The 27,165-nt window shown below is 54.5% G+C and overlaps 1 protein-coding gene across 1 annotated transcript in view; it reads right to left on the reverse strand.

The window, feature by feature from the left end:
- LOC140411514 (calpain-2 catalytic subunit-like) overlaps nucleotides 1-27,165 on the reverse strand; it is a 244,484-nt gene that overhangs the window by 195,697 nt on the left and 21,622 nt on the right. Inside the window, exons 2-3 of the mRNA XM_072500600.1 lie at nucleotides 8,361-8,430; nucleotides 372-490 (exon numbers count right to left, since the gene is read on the reverse strand). Of these exons, the coding sequence (XP_072356701.1) occupies nucleotides 372-490; nucleotides 8,361-8,430 (189 nt within the window). The remainder of the gene's footprint in view (nucleotides 1-371; nucleotides 491-8,360; nucleotides 8,431-27,165) is intronic.

The following is a 27,165-nucleotide window of genomic DNA, read 5'->3' on the forward strand; positions in this document are numbered from 1 at the left end:
CCAATTTTTTTTTTCCAATTAAAAGGCAATTTAGCGTGGCCAACCCATCTAACCACCACATCTTTGGGTTGTGGGGGCGAAACCCACGCAGACACAGGGACAATGTGCAAACTCCACACGGACAGTGACCCAGGGCCGGCATTCGAACCCGGGTCCATAGCGCCGTCGTCCCAGTGCTAACCACTGCGCCGTGTGCCACCCGGCTTAACATAACATTAACTCTTGACATGCTGGACATTTGTACAATCTCACAAATGTGAGGCCAAAAACAAGGAGGTGAGCTCCTGGGACTCAATAAGAAGGAGAATGATGTGCCAGAGGCGAATAGATCAATGCAATTGAATGAAGAACAAAGTGGGGATATCTCTTACCTGGAAATGGAAGATTCCACAATAGCCGGGCCCAAAGCACTGTCCACTGGGAACAACTCTGTTCAATATCTCCTCATTGAGAGTCAGAGAGGCAATAGCTGCTAACAGCCAGCAGTCACCTGAAATAGTGAACACACACTCAGGTACAGATCATTTCAGTGCAAAGATCATTCACATCCATTCCGGTCAAAGTCACAGAAATAGAGAAAGGAACACACAAGGTCCGTCTCCACTGTCCCCATCAATCACTCCCAGGGCAGGTACAGCACGGGGTTAGATACAGAGTAAAGCTCCCTCTACACTGTCCCCATCAAACACTCCCAGGACAGGTACAGCACGGGGTTAGATACAGAGTAAAGCTCCCTCTACACTGTCCCCATCAATCACTCCCAGGCCAGGTACAGCACGGGGTTAGATACAGAGTAAAGCTCCCTCTACACTGTCCCCATCAAACACTCCCAGGACAGGAACAGCACGGGGTTAGATACAGAGTAACGCCCCCTCTACACTGTCCCCATCAAACACTCCCAGGACAGATACAGCACGGGGTTAGATACAGAGTAAAGCTCCCTCTACACTGTCCCCATCAAACACTCCCAGGACAGGTACAGCACGGGGTTAGATACAGAGTAAAGCTCCCTCTACACTGTCCCCATCAAACACTCCCAGGACAGGTACAGCATGGGGTTAGATACAGGGTAAAGCTCCCTCTACACTGTCCCCATCAAACACTCCCAGGACAGGTACAGCACGGGGTTAGATACAGAGTAAAGCTCCCTCTACACTGTCCCCATCAAACACTCCCAGGACAGGTACAGCATGGGGTTAGATACAGAGTAAAGCTCCCTCTACACTGTCCCCATCAAACACTCCCAGGACAGGTACAGCATGGGGTTAGATACAGGGTAAAGCTCCCTCTACACTGTCCCCATCAAACACTCCCAGGACAGGTACAGCACGGGGTTAGATACAGAGTAAAGCTCCCTTTACACTGTCCCCATCAAACACTCCCAGGACAGGTACAGCATGGGGTTAGATACAGAGTAAAGCTCCCTCTACACTGTCCCCATCAAACACTCCCAGGACAGGAACAGCACGGGGTTAGATACAGAGTAAAGTTCCCTCTACACTGTCCCCATCAAACACTCCCAGGACAGGTACAGCACGGGGTTAGATACAGAGTAAAGCTCCCTCTACACTGTCCCCATCAAACACTCCCAAGACAGGTACAGCACGGGGTTAGATGCAGAGTAAAGCTCCCTCTACACTGTCCCCATCAAACACTCCCAGGACAGGTACAGCACGGGGTTAGATACAGAGTAAAGCTCCCTCTACACTGTCCCCATCAAACACTCCCAGGACAGGTACAGCACGGGGTTAGATACAGAGTAAAGCTCCCGCTACACTGACCCCATCAAACACTCCCAGGACAGGTACAGCACGGGGTTAGATACAGAGTAAAGCTCCCTCTACACTGTCCCCATCAAACTCTCCCAGGACAGGTAGAGCACGGGGTTAGATACAGAGTAAAGCTCCCTCTACACTGTCCCCATCAAACACTCCTTTAGGGGTTTGTAGACAGACATGTAACGAAAGGGTTAATGACAACACTTAGCGATGGCACTACCAAGAGAAGGCTTTACGAGATGCCCTGTATAACGGAGCTGCCAAAGGATCTTGCTCTTGTTCCACGCAGGAGTAGTTAGATAGCAGTCGTGTAGCAGACTCAGGTCCCAGTCTAGCCACCCACTGTAGTTCAGGTACAGTCTGTACAGTTATATCTCATTACTTTATTGCTAGAGGTAGTTCCGTAGGGTGTCAAACTCATTTATTAGTTTTATCGTTACTTAATAAATGTGTTTACTTTACAGTGAGGTTGAGTGTCTCGGGTTACAGGGAGATACAGACGGGATGGTCAAATGGGCGGATAAGTGGCAGATGGAATTTAACCCTGACAAGTGTGAGTAAAAGTATACACTTTGAAAGGAGCAATTTTCAAGGAACTATTTAATGAAAGGCAGCACACTGGAAAGTGCTGAGGAACCAAGAGTCCTTGGTGAGTTTGTCCAGAGATCTCTGAAGGCAGAGGGCAGGTTAATAGGGGGGTGGAAAAGGCAAATGGGACACTGGCTTTTCTCAATCGGGACAGAGATTACAAAAGCAGGGAGGTGATGTTGGAGTTGTACAGAACATTGGTGAGGACACAGCTGGAGTACTGTGTGTAATTCTGGGCACCACATTATAGGAAGGAGGGGGTGCTGGAGGGGGTGCAGAGGAGATTCACCAGGATGGTGCCTGGGACGGAACATTTCAGTTATGAAGAGAGGTTGGGGCTTGGGTTATTTTCGCTGGAGCAGAGAAGACTGAGGGGTGATCTGATCGAGGTGGACAAGATTATGAGGGGCATGGGCAGGGGGGATAGGGAGCAGCTGTTCCCCTTAGTTGAAGGGTCGGTTACGAGGGGGACACAAGTTCACGGGCAGGAGGTTTTGGGGGGGCGGGGATTTGAGGGAAAACCTTTGTTACCCAGAGGGAGCTGAGGGTCTGGAACGCGCTGCCTGGGAGGGGGGTAGAGGCGGGTCACCTCACAGCCTTGAACAAGTACCTGGGTCAGCACTTGGCCCGTCAGAACATTCCAGGCTACGGGACAAATGCTGGCAAGTGGGGTTAGGTAGACAGGTCAGGGCCTCTCATGGGACAGTGCAGACTCGATGGGCCGAACGGCCTCTTGGGCACTGTGAGATTCTGTGACTCTGTGAACAGTTTATTAATACTGCCCCATTCCATGCAGGGTCTCCCGCCCTGGCCAATACTCAGGGCTTTTATACTCCATGGAATCCCCTCAATAAGGACGATGCACTTCCCCATTGCCGGGGAAGTTCGCGCTCGGTACAGGTCGTACATAGAAACATAGAAAATAGAAGCAGGAGGAGGCCATTCGGCCCTTCGGGCCTGCTCCGCTAATCATTGTGACCATGGCTGATCATCAAGTTCAATACCCTGATCCCACCTTCCCCCATATCCCTCGAGCCCTTTCGCCCCAAGAGCAAATATAATTCCTTCTTCAATTTCCACAGATTCACCGCTCTCTGGGTGAAGTAATTTCTCCTCACCTCAGCCCTGAAAGGTTTACCCCTTATCCTCAAACTATGACCCCTCGTTCTGGACTCCCCCACCATCGGGAACGTTCTTTCTGAATCTGTCTAATCCTGGTAGAATTGTGTAAGTTTCTATGAGACCCCCTCATTCTCTAAACTCCAATGAATATAATCCTAACCGACTCAGTCTCTCCTCATATGACAGTCCCGCCATCCCAGGAATCAGCCTGGTTAACCTTCGCTGCACTCCCTCCATAGCAAGAACATCCTCCCTCAGATCAGGACACCAAAACTGCCCACAATACTCCAGGTGTGGCCTCACCAATGCCCGATACAATTGCAGTAAAACATCTCTGTTCCTAGACTCCAATCCTCTCGCTATGAAGGCCAACATACCATTTGCCTTCTTTCCTGCCTGCTGTACCTGCGCGCTTACTTTCAGCGACTGATGCACGAGGACAGCAAGGTCTCGCTGAGTATCCGCCTCTCTCAATTTAATAATAATCTGCCTTCCTATTTTTGCTCCCGAAGCGGATAACCTCACATTTATCCACATTATACTGCATCTGCCAGGCATGTGCCTGTTGGAGTGAGTTCCCAGGGCAGAGGCACCTGCATTAAATGTTATATTTATATTAAGCACACACTGTTTGCTGTTACACTGAGAATGTATAAATCTGAGTTAAAAGTAAGGAGAACAAGCTGCAGAGGCATCATGGGGTTTACTTGGCCACATTCTTGTAGCAGTTGACACAGACAGACACACACCGACTATCAGCAGCTGGACAATTGTCTGTGAACAATGGATCCAGCTAACAAACTCAATGTCAGGGAGTCTCACCTGCGACCTACTGTGGGACCAAGGGACAGTTGTTAAGGATCAGGATAGAATCATAGAATTTACAGTGCAGAAGGAGGCCATTTGGCCCATCGAGTCTGCACCGGCCCTGGGAAAGAGCACCCTACTTAAGCCCACGCCTCCACCCTGTCCCCGTAACCCAGTAACCCCACCTAGCTTTTTGGTCACTAAGGGCAATTTATCACGGCCAGTCCACCTAACCTGCACAACTTTGGACTGTGGGAGGAAACCGGAGCGCCCGGAGGAAACCCACGCACACACGGGGGAGAACGTGCCGACTTTGCACAGACAGTGGCCCGAGGCCGGAATCGAACCAGGGACCCTGGAGCTGTGAGGCTGCAGTGCTAACCACTGTGCTGCCCTGCCGCCCATTAACTTCATTCAGAAACCTCTGCTTCTCCCTGCATTTTATTGGATCTGTACGGAATCTGTAACCTGTACGATTAGGCCGTGTGCAGTCAAAGTGGGCTGACTAACTTTGAAAATGTATCAGGCTCGATGAGTTGACTTTGTTCAGGGGAGAAGGGCATGCTGTTCTAGTGGCTAACATCCCGCTGGCGTGATCAATAAACTTTGACTTTTGGAGCAGTCCCATAGAAGCATAGAGAATAGCTGCTGAAGGCCATTCGGCCCTTCGAGCCTGCACCACCATTCAATATGATCCTGGCTGATGGTGCAAATTCAGTATCCCAGTCCCGCTCTCTCTCCAGACCCCTTGACCCCTTTAGCCGCAAGCCCCACGTCCAGCTCCCTCTGGAATATATCCAGCGAACCGGCCCCAGCAGCTTCCTGTGGGAGAGAATTCCACACGGTCACAGCTCTCTGAGAGAAGTTCTTCCTCATCTCAGTCCTGATTGGCTGACCCGTTATTCCGAGGCTGTGACCCGGAGTTCTGGACATCCCCAACATCGGGAACACTCTTCCCGCATCCAGCCTGTCCAGTCCCATCAGGATTTTATGTGTTTCTACGAGATCCCCTCTCATTCTTCTAAACTCCAGTGAGTACAAGCCCAGTCCATCCAGTCTTTCTTCATCCCGGGATTTAGTCTGGTGAACCTTCGCTGGACACCCTCAATAGCAAGAATGTCCTTCCGCAAACTAGGAGACCAAGACTGCACCCAATGCTCAAGGTGTGGCCTCACCAAGGCCCTGTATAACTGCAGCAAGACATCCCTACTCCGATACTCCGATCCTCTCGCTGTGAAGGCCAGCGTGCCATTAGCTTTCCCCGCCGCCTGCTGTAACCTCCTGGCCCGGCCTATCCCCCACTCAGCCATTTCCACCCAGCCAGGGGATCAACCCCGGTTCAATGAAGAGAGCAGGAGAGCATGCTGGGAGCAACATCAGGCAGCCCGGAAAATGAGGTGTCAGCCTGGTGAAGCTACAACACAGGACTACCTGTGTACCAAACAGCATCAGCAGCCAGTAATAGACAGAGCCAAGCGATTGCACAACAGATCTAAGCTCTGCAGTCCTGCCGCATCCAGCCGTGAGTGGTGGTGGACAATTAAACAACTCCCTGGAGGAGGAGGCTCCACAAATACCCCTGTCCTCAATGCTGGAGGAGCCCAGCACATCTGTGCAAAAGACAAGACTGAGGCATTCGCAACAATCTTCAGCCAGCAGTGCCGAGTGGATGATCCGTCTCGGTCTCCTCCGGAGGTCCCAGCATCACAGAGGTCAGTCTTCAGCCAATACGATTCACTCCAGGTGATATCAAGAAATAGCTGAAGGCTCTGGATCCGGCAAAGGCTCTGGGCCCTGACAATATCCCAGCAATAGTCCTGAAGACTTGTGCTCCAGAACTTGCCGCAGCCCTAGCCACGCTGTTCCAGTACGGCTACAACACTGGCATCTACCCGGCAATGTGGAAAATTGCCCAGGTGTGTCCTGTACACAAGAAACAGGACAAATCCAACCCAGCCAATTACCGCCCTATCAGTCTCCTCTCCATCATCAGCAAGTGACGGGAGGAGTCATCAACAGTGGATGGCACGATTAGCACTGTTGTTTCACAGCGCCAGGGTCCCAGGTTCGATTCCCGGCTTGGGTCACTGTCTGTGCGGAGTCTGCACGTTCTCCCCGTGTCTGGGTGTGTTTCCTCCGGGTGCTCCGGTTTCCTCCCACAAGTCCCGAAAGACGTGCCTGTTAGGTAATTTGGACATTCTGAATTAAAGCTAATCTTTTGTTGGCCTTCATTGCGAGAGGTTTCGAGTACAGAAGCAGGGATGTGTTGCTGCAATTATACTGGGCCTTGGTGAGGCGACACTTGGAGTATTGTGGGTAGTTTTGGTCTCCTTCTCTGAGGAAGGATGTTCTTGCTCTCGAGGGAGAGCAGCGAGGGTTTACCAGACTGATTCCAGGGATGGCGGGACTGTCATATGAGGAGAGATTGAATCGGTTGGGATTGTTCTCGCTGGAGTTCAGTAGAATGAGGGGGATCTCACAGAAACCTGTAAAATTCTAACAGGAATGGACAGGGTCGTGCAGGAAGGATGTTCCCGGTGGTGAGTGTGTCCAGAACCAGGGGTCACAGCCTGAGGATTCAGGGTAAACCATTTCGGACAGAGATGAGGAGAAATATCTTCACCCAGAGAGCCTCTGGTATTCGTTACTACAGGACGTAGTTGAGGCCAAAACAGTGTATTATCCAGAAGCAGTTAGATATCGCACTTGGGGAGAATGGGATCGGAGGCTATGGGGAGAAAGCAGGATTAGGCTATTGAGTTGGATGATCAGCCATGATGGTGATGAATGGCGGAGCGGGCTCGAAGGGCCGAAAGGCCTCCTCCTGCTCCTATCTTCTAGATAACCACAGTCTTGAAACACCGCATTCCCCCAAATGCTGTTCCTAAACACAGCAATGCCCCTAAACGCAGTCCCTAAACACAGCAATGCCCCTAAACGCAGTCCCTAAACACAGCAATGCTGCTAAATGCAGTCCCAAAACACAGCAGCCTCTAAACACAGCCTCTAAACACTACAATGCCCTAACTCCTGTCCCTAAACACAGCAATGCCCCATCCATGTGCAGTCCTTAAACACAGCAATGCCCCAAACACAGTCCTTAAACGCAGCAATGCCCCTAGGTGCTGTCCTTAAACACAGCAATGCCCCTGAACACAGAAATGACCCTAACTGCAGTCCCCAAACACAGCAATGCCTTTAAACACAGTCCCTCAACACATCAATTCCCCTAAACACAGTCCCTAAACAAAGCAATGCTGCTAAATGCAGCCCCTAAACACAGCAATGCCCTAAATGCAGTCCTTAAGCATAGCAATGCTCCTAAACGCTGTTCTTAAACACAGCAATGATAGTAATCACATTCGCAAAACGCAAGAATGCCCAAAACGCAATCCCCCAAATGCTGTTCCTAAACACAGCAATGCCCCTAAACGCAGTCCCTAAACACAGCAATGTCCCTACACACAGCCCCTAAACACAGCAATGCCCTCAATGCAGTCCCTAGCAGGGGCTGTTTAGCACAGGGCTAAAGAGCTGGCTTTGAAAGCAGACCAAGGCAGGCCAGCAGCACGGTTCAATTCCCGTACCGGCCTCCCCGAACAGGCGCCGGAATGTGGCGACTAGGGGCTTTTCACAGTAACGTCATTTGAAGCCTACTTGTGACAATAAGCAATTTTCATTCATAAACACAGCAATGCCCCTAAACGCAGTCCCTAAACACTCCCACTGCACTTAACACACGTACTAAAAATACCTCCTAACCTTTACACATAGTCACTAGATGGAGCTCTATATGCCCAGACTGTCCCCAGATCCAGCTGTGAGCCCCCTAAACAGCCTCCAGTGGGAGCACACACTGACTATCTGTGTCCTTGTCTACTCCCAGGGTCAGGATGGACTTGCTGCTCTGACCCCGTGACCCTATTGCTCTATGATGCCCCCCCCCCGCCCACCCCGCACATCCCGACAGTCTGTCCTTCGAACCGGTCCAATAGAAACACAATGCCCTTGCCAGAGGGGCAGCTTAATGCCATACGACCCTGAGGAGAAGACCCCTGTACATACCAAGGGCTCCCTGGCAGATGTCAGTGCGTGTCGCTCCTTCAATGAAAAACTGTGGATTTGAGCAGATTTCCTGTAAGAGAAAAGAGGCGAGAGGGTTAGAGACAGATTAAAACCAGGCATACCCCCTACCAACATCAAACGAACAGCTCAGACCTTCCTGCCCAAACTTCACCAGTGTTAATGCACAAAATACAGGAAGGACGTTATTGCTCCGGAGAGAGTGCAGAGGACGTTTGCAGGAATGTTGCCAGGGCTGGAAAAGGGCAGCTACGTGGAGAGATTGGACAGGTTGGGGTCATTTTCCCTGGAACAAAGAAAGCTGAGGGGTGACTTAATTGCGGTGTACAAAATTATGAGGGGAAGGAATAAGTTGGACAGGATAAAATTGTTTCCCTTGATGGAGAATTCTAGAACCAACGGACATACAAAGAACAAAGAACAAGACAGCACAGGAACAGGCCCTTCGACCCTCCAAGCCTGCACCGACCATGATGCCAACCTTGGCCAAAACCCTCAGCACTTCCTTGTGCCGTATCCCTCTATACCCGTCCTGTCCATGTGTTTGTCAAGATGCCTTTTGAACGCCGTTAATGTATCTGCTTCCACCACCTCCCCTGGCAACGCGTTCCAGACACTCACCGCCCTCTGTGTAAAAAACCTGCCTCACACATCTCCTCTAAACTTTGCCCCACGGACCTTAAACCTCTGCCCCCCTGGTGACTGACCCTCCACCCTGGGAAAGAGTGCCTGCCCATCCACTCTATCCATGCCCCTCATAATCCTGTAGACCTCTGTCAGGTCACCCCTCAACCTCCGTCTTTCTAATGAAAACAGTCCGAGTGTATTCAGCCTCTCCACATAGCTAACACCCTCCAGACCAGGCAACATCCTGGTAAACCTCCTCTGCACCCTCTCCAAAGCCTCCACATCCTTCTGGTAGTGTGGCGACCAGAATTGTGCGCAATATTCCAAGTGCGGCCTTACCAAGGTTCTATACAACTGCAGCCTGACTTGCCAGTTTTTATACTCAGTGCCCCGTCCAATGAAGACAAGCATTCCGTCTGCTTTCGCGACGACCTTGTCCACTTGTGTTGCCACCTTCAAAGATCTGTGGACCTGCAGACCCAGATCTCTCTGACTTTCCATATTCCAAAGGGTTTTACCATTTACGGTATATTTCCCCTCTCTGTTAGACCGACCACAATGCATCATCTCACATTTGTTCGGATTAAACTCCATTTGCCATTTGTCTCCACCCTATCTCTGTCCTGCTGTATCCTCTGACAATCCTCAACACTATCTGCCACTCCACCAGCCTTGGTTTCACCCGCGAACTTACTAATCAGACCAGCTACATTTTCCTCCAAATCGTTTATGTACAAACAACAGAGGCCCCAGCACCGATCCCTGCGGAACACCACTAGTCACAACCTTCCATTCAGAAAAACACCCTCCTACTGCTACCCTCTGTCTTCTGTGACCGAGCCAGTTCTGTATCCAACTTAGTGCCTCACCCCTGATCCCGTGTGACGTCACCTTGTGTACCAGTCGGCCATGAGGCACCTTGTAAGTCCGCGTAAACAACATCCACCGCCCTCCCTTCATCGATCATCTTTGTCACCACCTCAAAAAACTCGATCAAGTTAGTGAAGCACGACCTCCCCTTCACAAACCATGCTGTCTATCGCTAATGATTCCATTTGTTTCCAAATGGGTATAAATCCTGTCCCTGAGAATTCTCTCCAATAATTTACCAACTACCGACGTGAGGCTCACCGGCCTATAGTTTCCAGGATTATCCCTGCTACCTTTCTTAAACATGGCACCACATTATCTATTCTCCAGTCCTCTGGGGTCTCACCTGTAGCCAATGAGGATACAAAGATGTCAGTCAAGGCCCCAGCAATTTCCTCCCTTGCTTCCCTCAGTATTCTGGGGTAAATCCCATCCAGTTCCCATTTGGAGTATTGTGAGCAGTTTGGGCCCCGTATCTAAGGAAGGATGTGCTGGCCTTGGAAAGGGTCCAGAGGGGGTTCACAAGAATGATCCCTGGAATGAAGAACTTGTCGTATGAGGAACGGATGAGGACTCTGGGTCTGTACTTGTTGGAGTTTAGAAGGATGAGGGGGATCTTATTGAAATTAACAGGATACTGCGAGGCCGGGATAGAGTGGACGTGGAGAGGATGTTTCCACTTGTAGGAAAAACTAGAACCCGAGGACAGAATCTCAGATTAAAGGGACGATCCTTTCAAACTGAGATGAGGAGGAATTTCGTCAGCCAGAGGGGGGTGAATCTGTGGAACTCTTTGCCGTGGAAGGCTGTGGAGGCCAAATCACTGAGTGTCTTTAAGACAGAGATAGATAGGTTCTTGATTAATAAGGGGGTCAGGGGTTATGGGGACAAGGCAGGAGAATGGGGATGAGAAAATATCAGCCATGATTGAATGGCGGAGCAGACTCGATGGGCCGAGTGGCCTAATTCTGCTCCTGTGTCTTGTGGTCTTTTGGCCCAGGAGACCAATCCACTTTAATGTCTTTTAAAACACCTCAGGGATCAGTGCTGGGACCTCTGTTGTTTGTAGTATATATAAGTGATCTGGAAGAAAATGTGGGTGGTCTGATTAGTAAGTTTGGGGATGACACGAAGATTGGCGAAGTTGCTGATCGTGCCGAGGTTTGTCAGAGGATACAACAGGATATAGATAGATTGGAGACTTGGTCACAGAAATGGCAGATGGAGCTTAATCGGGATAATGTGAGGTGATGCATTTTGGAGGATCTAATCTCGGTATGAATTACACTGTGAATGGCAGAACCCTGAGGAACATTAACACACAGAGGGATCTGGGCGTGCAGGTCCACAGTTCCCTAAAGTGCCAACACAGGTGGGCAAGGTGATCAAGAAGGCGTGTGGCACGCGTGCCTTCATCAGCCGGGGCATTGAGTACAGGAGTTGGGGAATAATGCTGCAGCTGTATAAAACCTTGGTTAGGCCGCATTTGGAGTGTTGCGGGCAGTTCTGGGCACCACATTACCAGAAGGACATGGAAGCTTTGGAGAGAGCGCAAAGAAGGCTCACCAGGATGTTGCCTGGTCTCGAGCGTGTTGGCTACGAGGAGAGGTTGGATAAACTAGGATTGTTTTCACTGGAAAGACGGAGGCTGAGGGGAGACCTGATGGAGGTCGACAGAATTCTGAGAGGCAGAGACAGGGGTGGATAGTCAGAGGCTTTTTCCCAGGGTGGAAGTGTCAATTACAAGGGGCACAGGTTCAAGGTGAGAGGGGGAAAGTTTAAGGGAGATGTGCGGGGAAAGTTTTTCACACAGAGAGTGGTGGGTGCCTGGAACGCGCTGCCAGAGGATGTGGGGGAAGCAGCACATTAGCAATGTTTAAGAGGCATCTGGACAGGTGCATGAATTGGGAGGAAATAGAGGGAGACGGACCGACTGAGGGCAGAAGGTTTTGTTTTTTTAGTTAGGGCAGCATGGTCGGCACGGGCTGGGAGGGCCGAAGGGCCTGTTCCTGTGCCGTACTTTCCTTTGTTCTTTTTAACCAAGGTTTCCAAACTCAAGCTTCTGCGGAGGAGGCAACGGCACAGAGGTATTGTCACTGGATTAGTAAACCAGAGACCCAGAGACCCGCTCTGGGGTCCCGGGTTCGAATCCCCCCACTGCACAATTCCGCAAAAATCTGGAATTAAAAGTTGAATGACCATTGTTGATTTTAATAAAATCCCCCCTGGTTCACTAATGTCCTTTCGGGAAGGAAATCTGCCGCCCTTACCCGGCCTGGCCTACACGTGACTCCAGACCCACAGCAATGTGGTCGACTCTTAACGCCCTCAGGGTTGGGCAATAATTGTTGGCACAGCCAACATCACATGAATGGATGCACCCTCTCAAACTGGAGCCTCCGCGGGGACCCCCCTCCATCCACCCACCCCCCTCCACCCACCCCCTTCCATCCACCCACCGACCCAGACTCCGTCCCCGATACCACCCCCTGCACCCTCTCAAACTGGAGCCTCCGCGGGGACCCCCCTCCATCCACCCACCCCCCTCCACCCACCCCCTTCCATCCACCCACCGACCCAGACTCCGTCCCCGATACCACCCCCTGCACCCTCTCAAACTGGAGCCTCCGCGGGGACCCCCGTCCACCCACCCCCCTCCACCCACCCCCCTCCATCCACCCACCGACCCAGACTCCGTCCCCGATACCACCCCCTGCACCCTCTCAAACTGGAGCCTCCGCGGGGACCCCCCTCCATCCACCCACCCCCCTCCACCCACCCCCCTCCATCCACCCACCGACCCAGACTCCGTCCCCGATACCACCCCCTGCACACTCTCAAACTGGAGCCTCCGCGGGGACCCCCCTCCATCCACCCACCCCCCTCCATCCACCCACCGACCCAGACTCCGTCCCCGATACCACCCCCTGCACCCTCTCAAACTGGAGCCTCCGCGGGGACCCCCCTCCATCCACCCACCCCCCTCCACCCACCCCCCTCCATCCACCCACCGACCCAGACTCCGTCCCCGATACCACCCCCTGCACCCTCTCAAACTGGAGCCTCCGCGGGGACCCCCCTCCATCCACCCACCCCCCTCCACCCACCCCCCTCCATCCACCCACCGACCCAGACTCCGTCCCCGATACCACCCCCTGCACCCTCTCAAACTGGAGCCTCCGCGGGGACCCCCCTCCATCCACCCACCCCCCTCCATCCACCCACCGACCCAGACTCCGTCCCCGATACCACCCCCTGCACCCTCTCAAACTGGAGCCTCCGCGGGGACCCCCCTCCATCCACCCACCGACCCAGACTCCGTCCCCGATACCACCCCCTGCACCCTCTCAAACTGGAGCCTCCGCGGGGACCCCGCTCCACCCACCCCCTCCACCCACCCCCCTCCATCCACCCACCGACCCAGACTCCGTCCCCGATACCACCCCCTGCACCCTCTCAAACTGGAGCCTCCGCGGGGACCCCCGTCCACCCACCCCCCTCCACCCACCGACCCAGACTCCGTCCCCGATACCACCCCCTGCACCCTCTCAAACTGGAGCCTCCGCGGGGACCCCCCTCCATCCACCCACCGACCCAGACTCCGTCCCCGATACCACCCCCTGCACCCTCTCAAACTGGAGCCTCCGCGGGGACCCCGCTCCACCCACCCACCCCCCTCCACCCACCCCCCTCCATCCACCCACCGACCCAGACTCCGTCCCCGATACCACCCCCTGCACACTCTCAAACTGGAGCCTCCGCGGGGACCCCCCTCCATCCACCCACCCCCCTCCATCCACCCACCGACCCAGGCTCCGTCCCCGATACCACCCCCTGCACCCTCTCAAACTGGAGCCTCCGCGGGGACCCCCGTCCACCCACCCCCCTCCACCCACCGACCCAGACTCCGTCCCCGATACCACCCCCTGCACCCTCTCAAACTGGAGCCTCCGCGGGGACCCCCGTCCACCCACCCCCCTCCACCCACCGACCCAGACTCCGTCCCCGATACCACCCCCACACCCTCTCAATATCTGCTGCCCAATACGAAAATAAGCCAGACCCCCGACTGCCTTTCCCGTTGCAAAAACACCCTGCGAATCCGTGGGGGTTTTACCCGGCCAAATATGGGTGGCACGGTAACCCAGTGGTTAGCACTGTTGCTACATAGCGCCAGGGTCCCAGGTTCGATTCCCGGCTTGGATCACTGTCTGTGCGGAGTCTGCACGTTCTCCCCGTGTCTGCGTGGGTTTCCTCCGGGTGCTCCGGTTTCCTCCCACAAGTCCCGAAAGACGTGCTGTTGGTGAATTGGACATTCTGAATTCTCCCTCTGTGACCCGAACAGGTGCCGGAGTGTGGCGACTAGGGGCTTTTCACAGTAACTTCATTGCAGTGTTAATGTCAGTTTACTTGTGACAGTAATAAAGATTATTGTAATAAGTCTTCGGTCGAAACTTTGACTGAATGTATTTACGGGACATGGGCACGGCTGGTCACACCGGCATTTACTGCCCATCCCAGTTGCCATTCAGAAGGTGGGGGTGACCCACCAGCTGGAACCGCTGCAGTCCCGGAGGTGGAGGTTCACTGTCGCTGGGGCAACATCGTGGAACTCCCTCACTAACAGACCCATCCGCAACAGTACGCCAGTGTTACACAGAGGGCGGTACAGGGGGGGCGGAGGGCACCGGGGGGCGGAGGGCACCGGGGGGGCGGAGGGCACCGGAGGGGCGGAGGGCACGGGGGAGGCGGAGGGCACGGGGGGGGCGGAGGGCACGGGGGGGGGCGGAGGGCACGGGGGGTCGGAGGGCACGGGGGGCGGAGGGCACGGGGGGGGCGGAGGGCACGGGGGGGCGGAGGGCACTGGGGGGGCGGAGGGCACTGGGGGGGCGGAGGGCACAGGGGGGGCGGAGGGCACAGGGGGGGCGGAGGGCACGGGGGGGCGGAGGGCACGGGGGGGGCGGAGGGCACGGGGGGGCGGAGGGCGCGGGGGAGGAGGGCGCGGGGGCGGAGGGCGCAGGGGGCGGAGGGCGCAGGGGGCGGAGGGCGCAGGGGCGGAGGGCGCGGGGGGCGGAGGGCGCGGGGGGCGGAGGGCGCGGGGGGCGGAGGGCGCGGGGGGCGGAGGGCGCGGGGGGCGGAGGGCGCGGGGGGCGGAGGGCGCGGGGGGCGGAGGGCTCGGGGGGCGGAGGGCACGGGGGGCGGAGGGCACGGGGCGGAGGGCACAGGGGGCGGAGGGCACGGGGGTGGAGGGCACGGGGGCGGAGGGCACAGGGGGCGGAGGGCACAGGGGGCGGAGGGCACAGGGGGCGGAGGGCACAGGGGGCGGAGGGCACAGGGGGCGGAGGGCACAGGGGGCGGAGGGCACAGGGGGCGGAGGGCACAGGGGGCGGAGGGCACAGGGGGCGGAGGGCACAGGGGGCGGAGGGCACAGGGGGCGGAGGGCACAGGGGGCGGAGGGCACAGGGGGCGGAGGGCACAGGGGGCGGAGGGCACAGGGGGCGGAGGGCACAGGGGGCGGAGGGCACAGGGGGCGGAGGGCACAGGGGGCGGAGGGCACAGGGGGCGGAGGGCACAGGGGGCGGAGGGCACAGGGGGCGGAGGGCACAGGGGGCGGAGGGCACAGGGGGCGGAGGGCACAGGGGGCGGAGGGCACAGGGGGCGGAGGGCACAGGGGGCGGAGGGCACAGGGGGCGGAGGGCACAGGGGGCGGAAGGCACAGAGGGAGAAGGGCACAGAGGGCGAAGGGCACAGAGGGCAGAGGGTACAGAGGGCGTACAGAATTGCTGGGGGCGGGTCTGTCACTGTATAACACTGGGATACAGTACTGGTGGGGACGGGTCTGTCACTGTATAACACTGGGGTACAGTACTGGTGGGGACGGGTCTGTCACTTTATAAAACTGGGGTACAGTACTGGTGGGGACGGGCCTGTCACTGTATAACACTGGGGTACAGTACTGGTGGGGACGGGTCTGTCACTGTATAACACTGGGGTACAGTACTGGTGGGGACGGGCCTGTCACTGTATAACACTGAGGTACAGTACTGGTGGGGACGGGTCTGTCACTGTATAACACTGGGGTACAGTACTGGTGGGGAGGGGTCTGTCACTGTATAACACTGGGGTACAGTACTGGTGGGGACGGGTCTGTCACTGTATAACACTGGGGTACAGTACTGGTGGGGACGGGTCTGTCACTGTATAACACTGGGGTACAGTACTGGTGTGGACGGGTCCGTCACTGTATAACACTGGGGTACAGTACTGGTGGGAACGGGTCTGTCACTGTATAACACTGGGATACAGTACTGGTGGGGACGGGTCTGTCACTGTATAACACTGGGGTACAGTACTGGTGGGGACGGGTCTGTCACTTTATAAAACTGGGGTACAGTACTGGTGAGGACGGGCCTGTCACTGTATAACACTGGGGTACAGTACTGGTGGGGACGGGTCTGTCACTGTATAACACTGGGGTACAGTACTGGTGGGGACGGGTCTGTCACTGTATAACACTGGGGTACAGTACTGGTGGGGACGGGTCTGTCACTGTATAACACTGGGGTACAGTACTGGTGGGGATGGGTCTGTCACTGTATAACACTGGGGTACAGTACTGGTGGGAACGGGTCTGTCGCTGTATAACACTGGGGTACAGTGCTGGTGGGGACGGGTCAGCTACTGTATATCACTGGGGTACAGTACTGGTGGGGACGGGTCTGTCGCTGTATAACACTGGGGTACAGTGCTGGTGGGGACGGGTCTGTCACTGTATAACACTGGGGTACAGTACTGGTGGGGACGGGTCTGTCACTGTATAACACTGGGGTACAGTACTGGTGGGGACGGGTCTGTCACTGTGTAACACTGGGGTACAGTACTGGTGGGGACGGGTCTGTCACTGTATAACACTGGGGTACAGTACTGGTGGGGACGGGTCTGTCAATGTGTAACACTGGGGTACAGTACTGGTGGGGACGGGTCTGTCACTGTATAACACTGGGGTACAGTACTGGTGGGGACGGGTCTGTCACTGAATAACACTGGGGTACAGTACTGGTGAGGTAGGGTCTGTCACTGTATAACACTGGGGTACAGTACTGGTGGGGACGGGTGTGTTACTGTATAACCCTGTGGTACAGTACTGGTGGGGACGGGTCTGTCACTGTATAACACTGGGGTACAGTACTGGTGGGGACGCGTCTGTCACTGTATAACACAGGGGTACAGTACTGGTGGGGACGGGTCTGTCACTGTATAACACTGGGGTACAGTACTGGTGGGGATGGGTCTGTCACTGTATAACACTGGGGTACAGTACTGGTGGGGACGGGTCTGTTACTGTATAACACTGGGGTACAGTACTGGTGGGGGCGGGTCTGTCACTATAATGCTGGGGTACAGTACTGGTGTGGGCGGGTCTATCACTGTATAACACTGGGGTACAGTACTGGTGGGGACGCGTCTGTCACTGCATAACACTGGGGTACAGTACTGGTGGGGATGTGTCTGTCACTGTATAACACTGAGATACAGTACTGGTGGGGACGGGTCTGTCACTGTATAACACTGGGGTACAGTACTGGTGGGGATGGGTCTGTCACTGTGTAACACTGGGGTACAGTACTGGTGGGGACGGGTCTGTCACTGTATAACACTGGCTTACAGTACTGGTGGGGACGGGTCTGTCACTGTATAACACTGGGGTACAGTACTGGTGGGGACGGGTCTGTCACTGTATAACACTGGGGTACCGTACTGGTGGGGATGGGTCTGTCACTGTATAACACTGGGGTACAGAACTGGTGGGGATGGGTCTGTCACTGTATAACACTGGGGTACAGTACTGGTGGGGAGGGTCTGTCACTGTATAACACTGGGGTACAGTACTGGTGGGGACGGGTCTGTCACTGTGTAACACTGGGGTACAGTACTGGTGGGGACGGGTCTGTCACTGTATAACACTGGGGTACAGTACTGGTGAGGTCGGGTCTGTCACTGTATAACACTGGGGTACAGTACTGGTGGGGACGGGTGTGTTACTGTATAACACTGTGGTACAGTACTGGTGGGGACGGGTCTGTCACTGTATAACACTGGGGTACAGTACTGGTGGGGACGCGTCTGTCACTGTATAACACTGGGGTACAGTACTGGTGGGGACGGGTCTGTCACTGTATAACACTGGGGTACAGTACTGGTGGGGATGGGTCTGTCACTGTATAACACTGGGGTACAGTACTGGTGGGGACGGGTCTGTTACTGTATAACACTGGGGTACAGTACTGGTGGGGGCGGGTCTCTCACTATAACGCTGGGGTACAGTACTGGTGTGGGCGGGTCTATCACTGTATAACACTGGGGTACAGTACTGGTGGGGGCGGGTCTGTCACTGCATAACACTGGGGTACAGTACTGGTGGGGATGTGTCTGTCACTGTATAACACTGAGATACAGTACTGGTGGGGATGGGTCTGTCACTGTATAACACTGGGGTACAGTACTGGTGGGGATGGGTCTGTCACTGTGTAACACTGGGGTACAGTACTGGTGGGGACGGGTCCGTCACTGTATAACACTGGGGTACAGTACTGGTGGGAACGGGTCTGTCACTGTATAACACTGGGATACAGTACTGGTGGGGACGGGTCTGTCACTGTATAACACTGGGGTACAGTACTGGTGGGGACGGGTCTGTCACTTTATAAAACTGGGGTACAGTACTGGTGGGGACGGGCCTGTCACTGTATAACACTGGGGTACAGTACTGGTGGGGACGGGTCTGTCACTGTATAACACTGGGGTACAGTACTGGTGGGGACGGGTCTGTCACTGTATAACACTGGGGTACAGTACTGGTGGGGACGGGTCTGTCACTGTATAACACTGGGGTACAGTACTGGTGGGGATGGGTCTGTCACTGTATAACACTGGGGTACAGTACTGGTGGGAACGGGTCTGTCGCTGTATAACACTGGGGTACAGTGCTGGTGGGGACGGGTCAGCTACTGTATATCACTGGGGTACAGTACTGGTGGGGACGGGTCTGTCGCTGTATAACACTGGGGTACAGTGCTGGTGGGGACGGGTCTGTCACTGTATAACACTGGGGTACAGTACTGGTGGGGACGGGTCTGTCACTGTATAACACTGGGGTACAGTACTGGTGGGGACGGGTCTGTCACTGTGTAACACTGGGGTACAGTACTGGTGGGGACGGGTCTGTCACTGTATAACACTGGGGTACAGTACTGGTGGGGACGGGTCTGTCAATGTGTAACACTGGGGTACAGTACTGGTGGGGACGGGTCTGTCACTGTATAACACTGGGGTACAGTACTGGTGGGGACGGGTCTGTCACTGAATAACACTGGGGTACAGTACTGGTGAGGTAGGGTCTGTCACTGTATAACACTGGGGTACAGTACTGGTGGGGACGGGTGTGTTACTGTATAACCCTGTGGTACAGTACTGGTGGGGACGGGTCTGTCACTGTATAACACTGGGGTACAGTACTGGTGGGGACGCGTCTGTCACTGTATAACACTGGGGTACAGTACTGGTGGGGACGGGTCTGTCACTGTATAACACTGGGGTACAGTACTGGTGGGGATGGGTCTGTCACTGTATAACACTGGGGTACAGTACTGGTGGGGACGGGTCTGTTACTGTATAACACTGGGGTACAGTACTGGTGGGGGCGGGTCTGTCACTATAATGCTGGGGTACAGTACTGGTGTGGGCGGGTCTATCACTGTATAACACTGGGGTACAGTACTGGTGGGGACGCGTCTGTCACTGCATAACACTGGGGTACAGTACTGGTGGGGATGTGTCTGTCACTGTATAACACTGAGATACAGTACTGGTGGGGACGGGTCTGTCACTGTATAACACTGGGGTACAGTACTGGTGGGGATGGGTCTGTCACTGTGTAACACTGGGGTACAGTACTGGTGGGGACGGGTCTCTCACTGTATAACACTGGCTTACAGTACTGGTGGGGACGGGTCTGTCACTGTATAACACTGGGGTACAGTACTGGTGGGGACGGGTCTGTCACTGTATAACACTGGGGTACCGTACTGGTGGGGATGGGTCTGTCACTGTATAACACTGGGGTACAGAACTGGTGGGGATGGGTCTGTCACTGTATAACACTGGGGTACAGTACTGGTGGGGAGGGTCTGTCACTGTATAACACTGGGGTACAGTACTGGTGGGGACGGGTCTGTCACTGTGTAACACTGGGGTACAGTACTGGTGGGGACGGGTCTGTCACTGTATAACACTGGGGTACAGTACTGGTGAGGTCGGGTCTGTCACTGTATAACACTGGGGTACAGTACTGGTGGGGACGGGTGTGTTACTGTATAACACTGTGGTACAGTACTGGTGGGGACGGGTCTGTCACTGTATAACACTGGGGTACAGTACTGGTGGGGACGCGTCTGTCACTGTATAACACTGGGGTACAGTACTGGTGGGGACGGGTCTGTCACTGTATAACACTGGGGTACAGTACTGGTGGGGATGGGTCTGTCACTGTATAACACTGGGGTACAGTACTGGTGGGGACGGGTCTGTTACTGTATAACACTGGGGTACAGTACTGGTGGGGGCGGGTCTGTCACTATAACGCTGGGGTACAGTACTGGTGTGGGCGGGTCTATCACTGTATAACACTGGGGTACAGTACTGGTGGGGGCGGGTCTGTCACTGCATAACACTGGGGTACAGTACTGGTGGGGATGTGTCTGTCACTGTATAACACTGAGATACAGTACTGGTGGGGATGGGTCTGTCACTGTATAACACTGGGGTACAGTACTGGTGGGGATGGGTCTGTCACTGTGTAACACTGGGGTACAGTACTGGTGGGGACGGGTCTGTCACTGTATAACACTGGGGTACAGTACTGGTGGGGACGGGTCTGTCACTGTATAACACTGGCTTACAGTACTGGTGGGGACGGGTCTGTCACTGTATAACACTGGGGTACAGTACTGGTGGGGACGGGTCTGTCACTGTATAACACTGGGGTACCGTACTGGTGGGGATGGGTCTGTCACTGTATAACACTGGGGTACAGTACTGGTGGGGATTGGTCTGTAACCGTATAACACTGGGGTACAGTACTGGTGGGGACGGGTCTGTCGCTGTATTACATTGGTGTACAGTACTGGTGGGGACGTGTCTGTCACTGTATAACACTGGTGTACAGTACTGGTGGGGACGGGTCTGTCACTGTATAAAACTGGGGTACATTACTGGTGGGGATGGGTCTATCACTGTATAACACTGGGATACAGTACTGGTGGGGACGGGTCTGTCACTGTATAACACTGGGGTACAGTACTGGTGGGGACGGGTCTGTCACTGTATAACACTGGGGTACAGTACTGGTGGGGACGGGTCTGTCACTGTATAACACTGGGTACAGTACTGGTGGGGACGGGTCTGTCACTGTATAACACTGGGTACAGTACTAGTGGGGACGGGTCTGTCACTGTATAACACTGGGTACAGTACTGGTGGGGACGGGTCTGTCACTGTATAACACTGGGGTACAGTACTGGTGGGGACGGGTCTGTCACTGTATAACACTGGGGTACAGTACTGGTGGGGACGGGTCTGTCACTGTATAACACTGGGGTACCGTACTGGTGGGGATGGGTCTGTCACTGTATAACAATGGCGTACAGTACTGGTGGGGACGGGTCTGTCACTGTATAACACTGGGGTACAGTACTGGTGGGGACGGGTCTGTCACTATATAACACTGGGGTACAGTACTGGTGGGGACGGGACTGTCACTGTATAACACTGGGGTACAGTACTGGTGGCGACGGGTCTGTCACTGTATAACACTGGGGTACAGTACTGGTGGGGACGGGTCTGTCACTGTATAACACTGGGGTGCAGTACTGGTGGGGACGGGTCTGTCACTGTGTAACACTGGGGTACAGTACTGGTGGGGACGGGTCTGTCACTGTATAACACTGGGGTACAGTACTGGTGGGGACGGGCCTGTCACTGTATAACACTGGGGTACAGTACTGGTGGGGTTGGGTCTGTCACTGTATAACACTGGGGTACAGTACCGGTGGGGACGTGTCTGTCACTGTATAACACTGGGGTACAGTACTGGTGGGGACGTGTCTGTCACTGTATAACACTGGGGTACAGTACTGGTGGGGATGGGTCTGTCGCTGTATAACACTGGGGGACAGTACTGGTGGGGACGGGTCTGTCACTGTATAACACTGGGGTACAGTACTGGTGGGGACGTGTCTGTCTCTGTATAACACTGGGGTACAGTACTGGTGGGGATGGGTCTGTCACTGTATAACACTGGGGTACAGTACTGGTGGGGATGGGTCTGTAACTGTATAACACTGGGGTACAGCACTGGTGGGGATGGGTCTGTCACTGTATAACACTGGGGTACAGTACTGGTGGGGACGGGTCTGTCGCTGTATAACATTGGGGTACAGTACTGGTGGGGACAGGTCTGTCCGTGTATAACACTGGGGTACAGTACTGGTGGGGACGGGTCTGTCACTGTATAACACTGGGGTACAGTACTGGTGGGGACAGGTCTGTCCGTGTATAACACTGGGGTACAGTACTGGTGGGGACGGTTCTGTCGCTGTATTACACTGGTGTACAGTACTGGTGGGGACGTGTCTGCCACTGTATAACACTGGGATACAGTACTGGTGGGGACGGGTCTGTCACTGTATAACACTGGGGTACAGTACTGGTGGGGACGGGTCTGTCACTGTATAACACTGGGGTACAGTACTGGTGGGGAGGGGTCTGACACTGTATAACACTGGGGTACAGTACTGGTGGGGACGTGTCTGTCACTGTATAACACTGGGGTACAGTACTGGTGTGGACAGGTCTGTCACTGTATATCACTGGGGTACAGTACTGGTGGGGACGTGTCTGTCACTGTATAACACTGGGGTACAGTACTGGTGGGGACGGGTCTGTCGCTGTATAACACTGGGGTACAGTACTGGTGGGGACGGGTCTGTCACTGTATAACACTGGGGTACAGTACTGGTGGGGACTTGTCTGTCACTGTACAACACTGGGGTACAGTACTGGTGGGGATGGGTCTGTCACTGTATAACACTGGGATACAGTACCGGTGGGGACGTGTCTGTCACTGTACAACACTGGGGTACAGTAGTGGTGGGGATGGGTCTGTCACTGTATAACACTGGGGTACAGTACTGGTGGAGACGTGTCTGTCACTGTATAACACTGGGGTACAGTACTGGTGGGGATGGGTCTGTCACTGTATAACACTGGGGTACAGTACTGGTGGGGACGGGTCTGTCACTGTATAACACTGGGGTACAGTACTGGTGGGGACGGGTCTGTCACTGTATATCACTGGGGTACAGTACTGGTGGGGACGGGTCTGTCACTGTATATCACTGGGATACAGTACTGGTGGGGACGTGTCTGTCACTGTATAACACTGGGGTACAGTACTGGTGGGGACGGGTCTGTCACTGTATATCACTGGGATACAGTACTGGTGGGGACGGGTCTGTCACTGTATAACACTGGGGTACAGTAGTGGTGGGGACGGGTCTGTCACTGTATAACACTGGGGTACAGTACTGGTGGGGACGGGTCTGTCACTGTATATCACTGGGGTACAGTACTGGTGGGGACGGGTCTGTCGCTGTATAACACTGGGGTACAGTAGTGGTGGGGACGGGTCTGTCACTGTATAACACTGGGGTACAGTACTGGTGGGGGCGGGTCTGTCACTGTATAACACTGGGGTACAGTAGTGGTGGGGACGGGTCTGTCACTGTATAACACCGGGGTACAGTACTGGTGGGGATGGGTCTGTCACTGTATAACACTGGGGTACAGTACTGGTGGGGAGGGGTCTGACACTGTATAACACTGGGGTACAGTACTGGTGATGACGTGTCTGTCACTGTATAACACTGGGGTACAGTACTGGTGGGGACTGGTCTGTCACTGTATAACACTGGGGTACAGTACTGGTGTGGACGGGGTCTGTCACTGTCTAACACTGGGGTACAGTACTGGTCGGGAAGTGTCTGTCACTGTATAACACTGGGGTACAGTACTGGTGGGGATGGGACTGTCACTGTATAACACTGGGGTACAGTACTGGTGGGGACGGGTCTGTCACTGTATAACACTGGGGTACAGTACTGGTGGGGACTGGTCTGTCACTGTATAACACTGGGGTACAGTACTGGTGTGGACGGGTCTGTCACTGTATAACACTGGGGGACAGTACTGGTGGGGACGGGTCTGTCAGTGTATAACACTGGGGGACAGTACTGGTGGGGACGGGTCTGTCGATGTATATCTCTGGGGTACAGTACTGGTGGGGATGGGTCTGTCACTGTATAACACTGGGGTGCAGTACTGGTGGGGACGGGTCTGTCGCTGTATAACACTGGGGTACAGTACTGGTGGGGACGGGTCTATCACTGTATAACACTGGGGTACAGTACTGGTGGGGACGGGTCTATCACTGTATAACACTGGGGTACAGTACTGGTGGGGACTGGTCTGTCACTGTATAACACTGGGGTACAGTACTGGTGTGGACGGGTCTGTCACTGTATAACACTGGGGGACAGTACTGGTGGGGACGGGTCTGTCAGTGTATAACACTGGGGGACAGTACTGGTGGGGACGGGTCTGTCGATGTATATCTCTGGGGTACAGTACTGTTGGGGATGGGTCTGTCACTGTATAACACTGGGGTACAGTACTGGTGGGGACGGGTCTGTCGCTGTATAACACTGGGGTACAGTACTGGTGGGGACGGGTCTATTACTGTATAACACTGGGGTACAGTACTGGTGGGGGCGGGTCTATCACTGTATAACACTGGGGTACAGTACTGGTGGGGATGGGTCTGTCACTGTATAACACTGGGGTACAGTACTGGTGGGGACGGGTCTGTCACTGTATAACACTGGGGTACAGTACTGGTGGGGATGGGTCTGTCACTGTATAACACTGGGGTACAGTACTGGTGGGGACGGGCCTTTCACTGTATGACACTGGGATACAGTACTGGTGGGGATGGGTCTGTCTCTGTATAACACTGGGGTACAGTACTGGTGGGGACGGGTCTGTCACTGTATAACACTGGGGTACAGTACTGGTGGGGATGGGTCTGTCACTGTATAACACTGGGGTACAGTATTGCTGGGGATGGGTCTGTCTCTGTATAACACTAGAGTACAGTTCTGGTGGAGACGGGTCTGTCACTGTATAACATTGGGGTACAGTACTGGTGGGGATGGGTCTGTCACTGTATAACACTGGGGTACAGTACTGGTGGGGATGGGTCTGTCACTGTATAACACTGGGGTACAGTACTGGTGGGGCCGGGTCTGTCACTGTATAACACTGGGGTACAGTACTGGTGGGGACGGGTCTATCACTGTATAACACTGGGGTACAGTACTGGTGGGGATGGGTCTGTCACTGTATAACAATGGGGTACAGTACTGGTGGGGACGGGTCTGTCTCTGTATAACACTGGGGTACAGTACTGGTGGGGACGGGTCTGTCACTGTATAACACTGGGGTACAGTACTGGTGGGGACGGGTCTGTCACTGTATAACACTGGGGTACAGTACTGGTGGCGACGGGTCTGTCACTGTATAACACTGGGGTACAGTACTGGTGGGGACGGGTCTGTCACTATATAACACTGGGGTACAGTACTGGTGGGGTCGGGTCTGTCACTGTATAACACTGGGGTACAGTACTGGTGGGGATGGGTCTGTCACTGTATAACACTGGGGTACAGTACTGGTGGGGACGGGTCTGTCACTGTATAACACTGGGGGACAGTACTGGTGGGGACGGGTCTGTCACTGTATAACACTGGGGTACAGTACTGGTGGGGACGGGTCTGTCACTGTATAACACTGGGATACAATACTGGTGGGGACGGGTCTGTCACTGTGTAACACTGGGGTACAGTACTGGTGGGGACGGGCCTGTCACTGTATAACACTGGGGTACAGTACTGGTGGGGACGGGCCTGTCACTGTATAACACTGGCGTACAGTACTGGTGGGGTCGGGTCTGTCGCTGTATAACACTGGGGCACAGTACTGGTGGGGACGGGTCTGTCACTGTATAACACTGGGGTACTGTACTGGTGGGGACGGGACTGTCGCTGTATAACACTGGGGTACAGTACTGGTGGGGACGGGTCTGTCTCTGTATAACACTGGGGTACAGTACTGGTGGGGACGGGTCTGTCACTGTATAACACTGGGGTACAGTACTGGTGGGGATGGGTCTGTCACTGTATAACACTGGGGTACAGTACTGGTGGGGAGGGTCTGTCACTGTATAACACTGGGGTACAGTGCTGGTGGGGACGGGGTCTGTCACTGTATAACACTGGGATACAGTACTGGTGGGGATGGGTCTGTCACTGTATAACACTGGGGTACAGTACTGGTGGGGACGGGTCTGTCTCTGTATAACACTGGGGTACAGTACTGGTGGGGACTGGTCTGTCACTGTATAACACTGGGGTACAGTACTGGTGGGGACGGGGTCTGTAACTGTATAACACTGGGATACAGTACTGGTGGGGACGTGTCTGTCACTGTATAACACTGGGGTACAGTACTGGTGGGGACGGGTCTGTCACTGTATAACACTGGGGTACAGTACTGGTGGGGACGGGGTCTGTAACTGTATAACACTGGGGTACCGTACTGGTGGGGACGTGTCTGTCACTGTATAACACTGGGGTACAGTACTGGTGGGGACGGGTCTGTCACTGTATAACACTGGGGTACAGTACTGGTGGGGACGGGGTCTGTAACTGTATAACACTGGGATACAGTACTGGTGGGGACGTGTCTGTCACTGTATAACACTGGGGTACAGTGCTGGTGGGGACGGGTGTGTCGATGTATAACACTGGGGTACAGTACTTGTGGGGGCGGGTCTGTCACTGTTTAACACTGGGGTACAGTACTGGTGGGGATTGGTCTGGCACTGTATAACACTGGGTTACAGTACTGGTGGGGATGGGTCTGTCACTGTATAACACTGGGGTACAGTACTGGTGGGGACGTGTCTGTCACTGTATAACACTGGGGTACAGTACTGGTGGGGACATGTCTGTCACTGTATAACACTGGGGTACAGTACTGGTGGGGACGGGTGTGTCGATGTACAACATTGGGGTACAGTACTGGTGGGGACGGGTCAGTCACTGTATAACACTGG

Source organism: Scyliorhinus torazame, chromosome 4, assembly GCF_047496885.1.
Source record: "Scyliorhinus torazame isolate Kashiwa2021f chromosome 4, sScyTor2.1, whole genome shotgun sequence".
Lineage (NCBI taxonomy): Eukaryota > Metazoa > Chordata > Chondrichthyes > Carcharhiniformes > Scyliorhinidae > Scyliorhinus > Scyliorhinus torazame.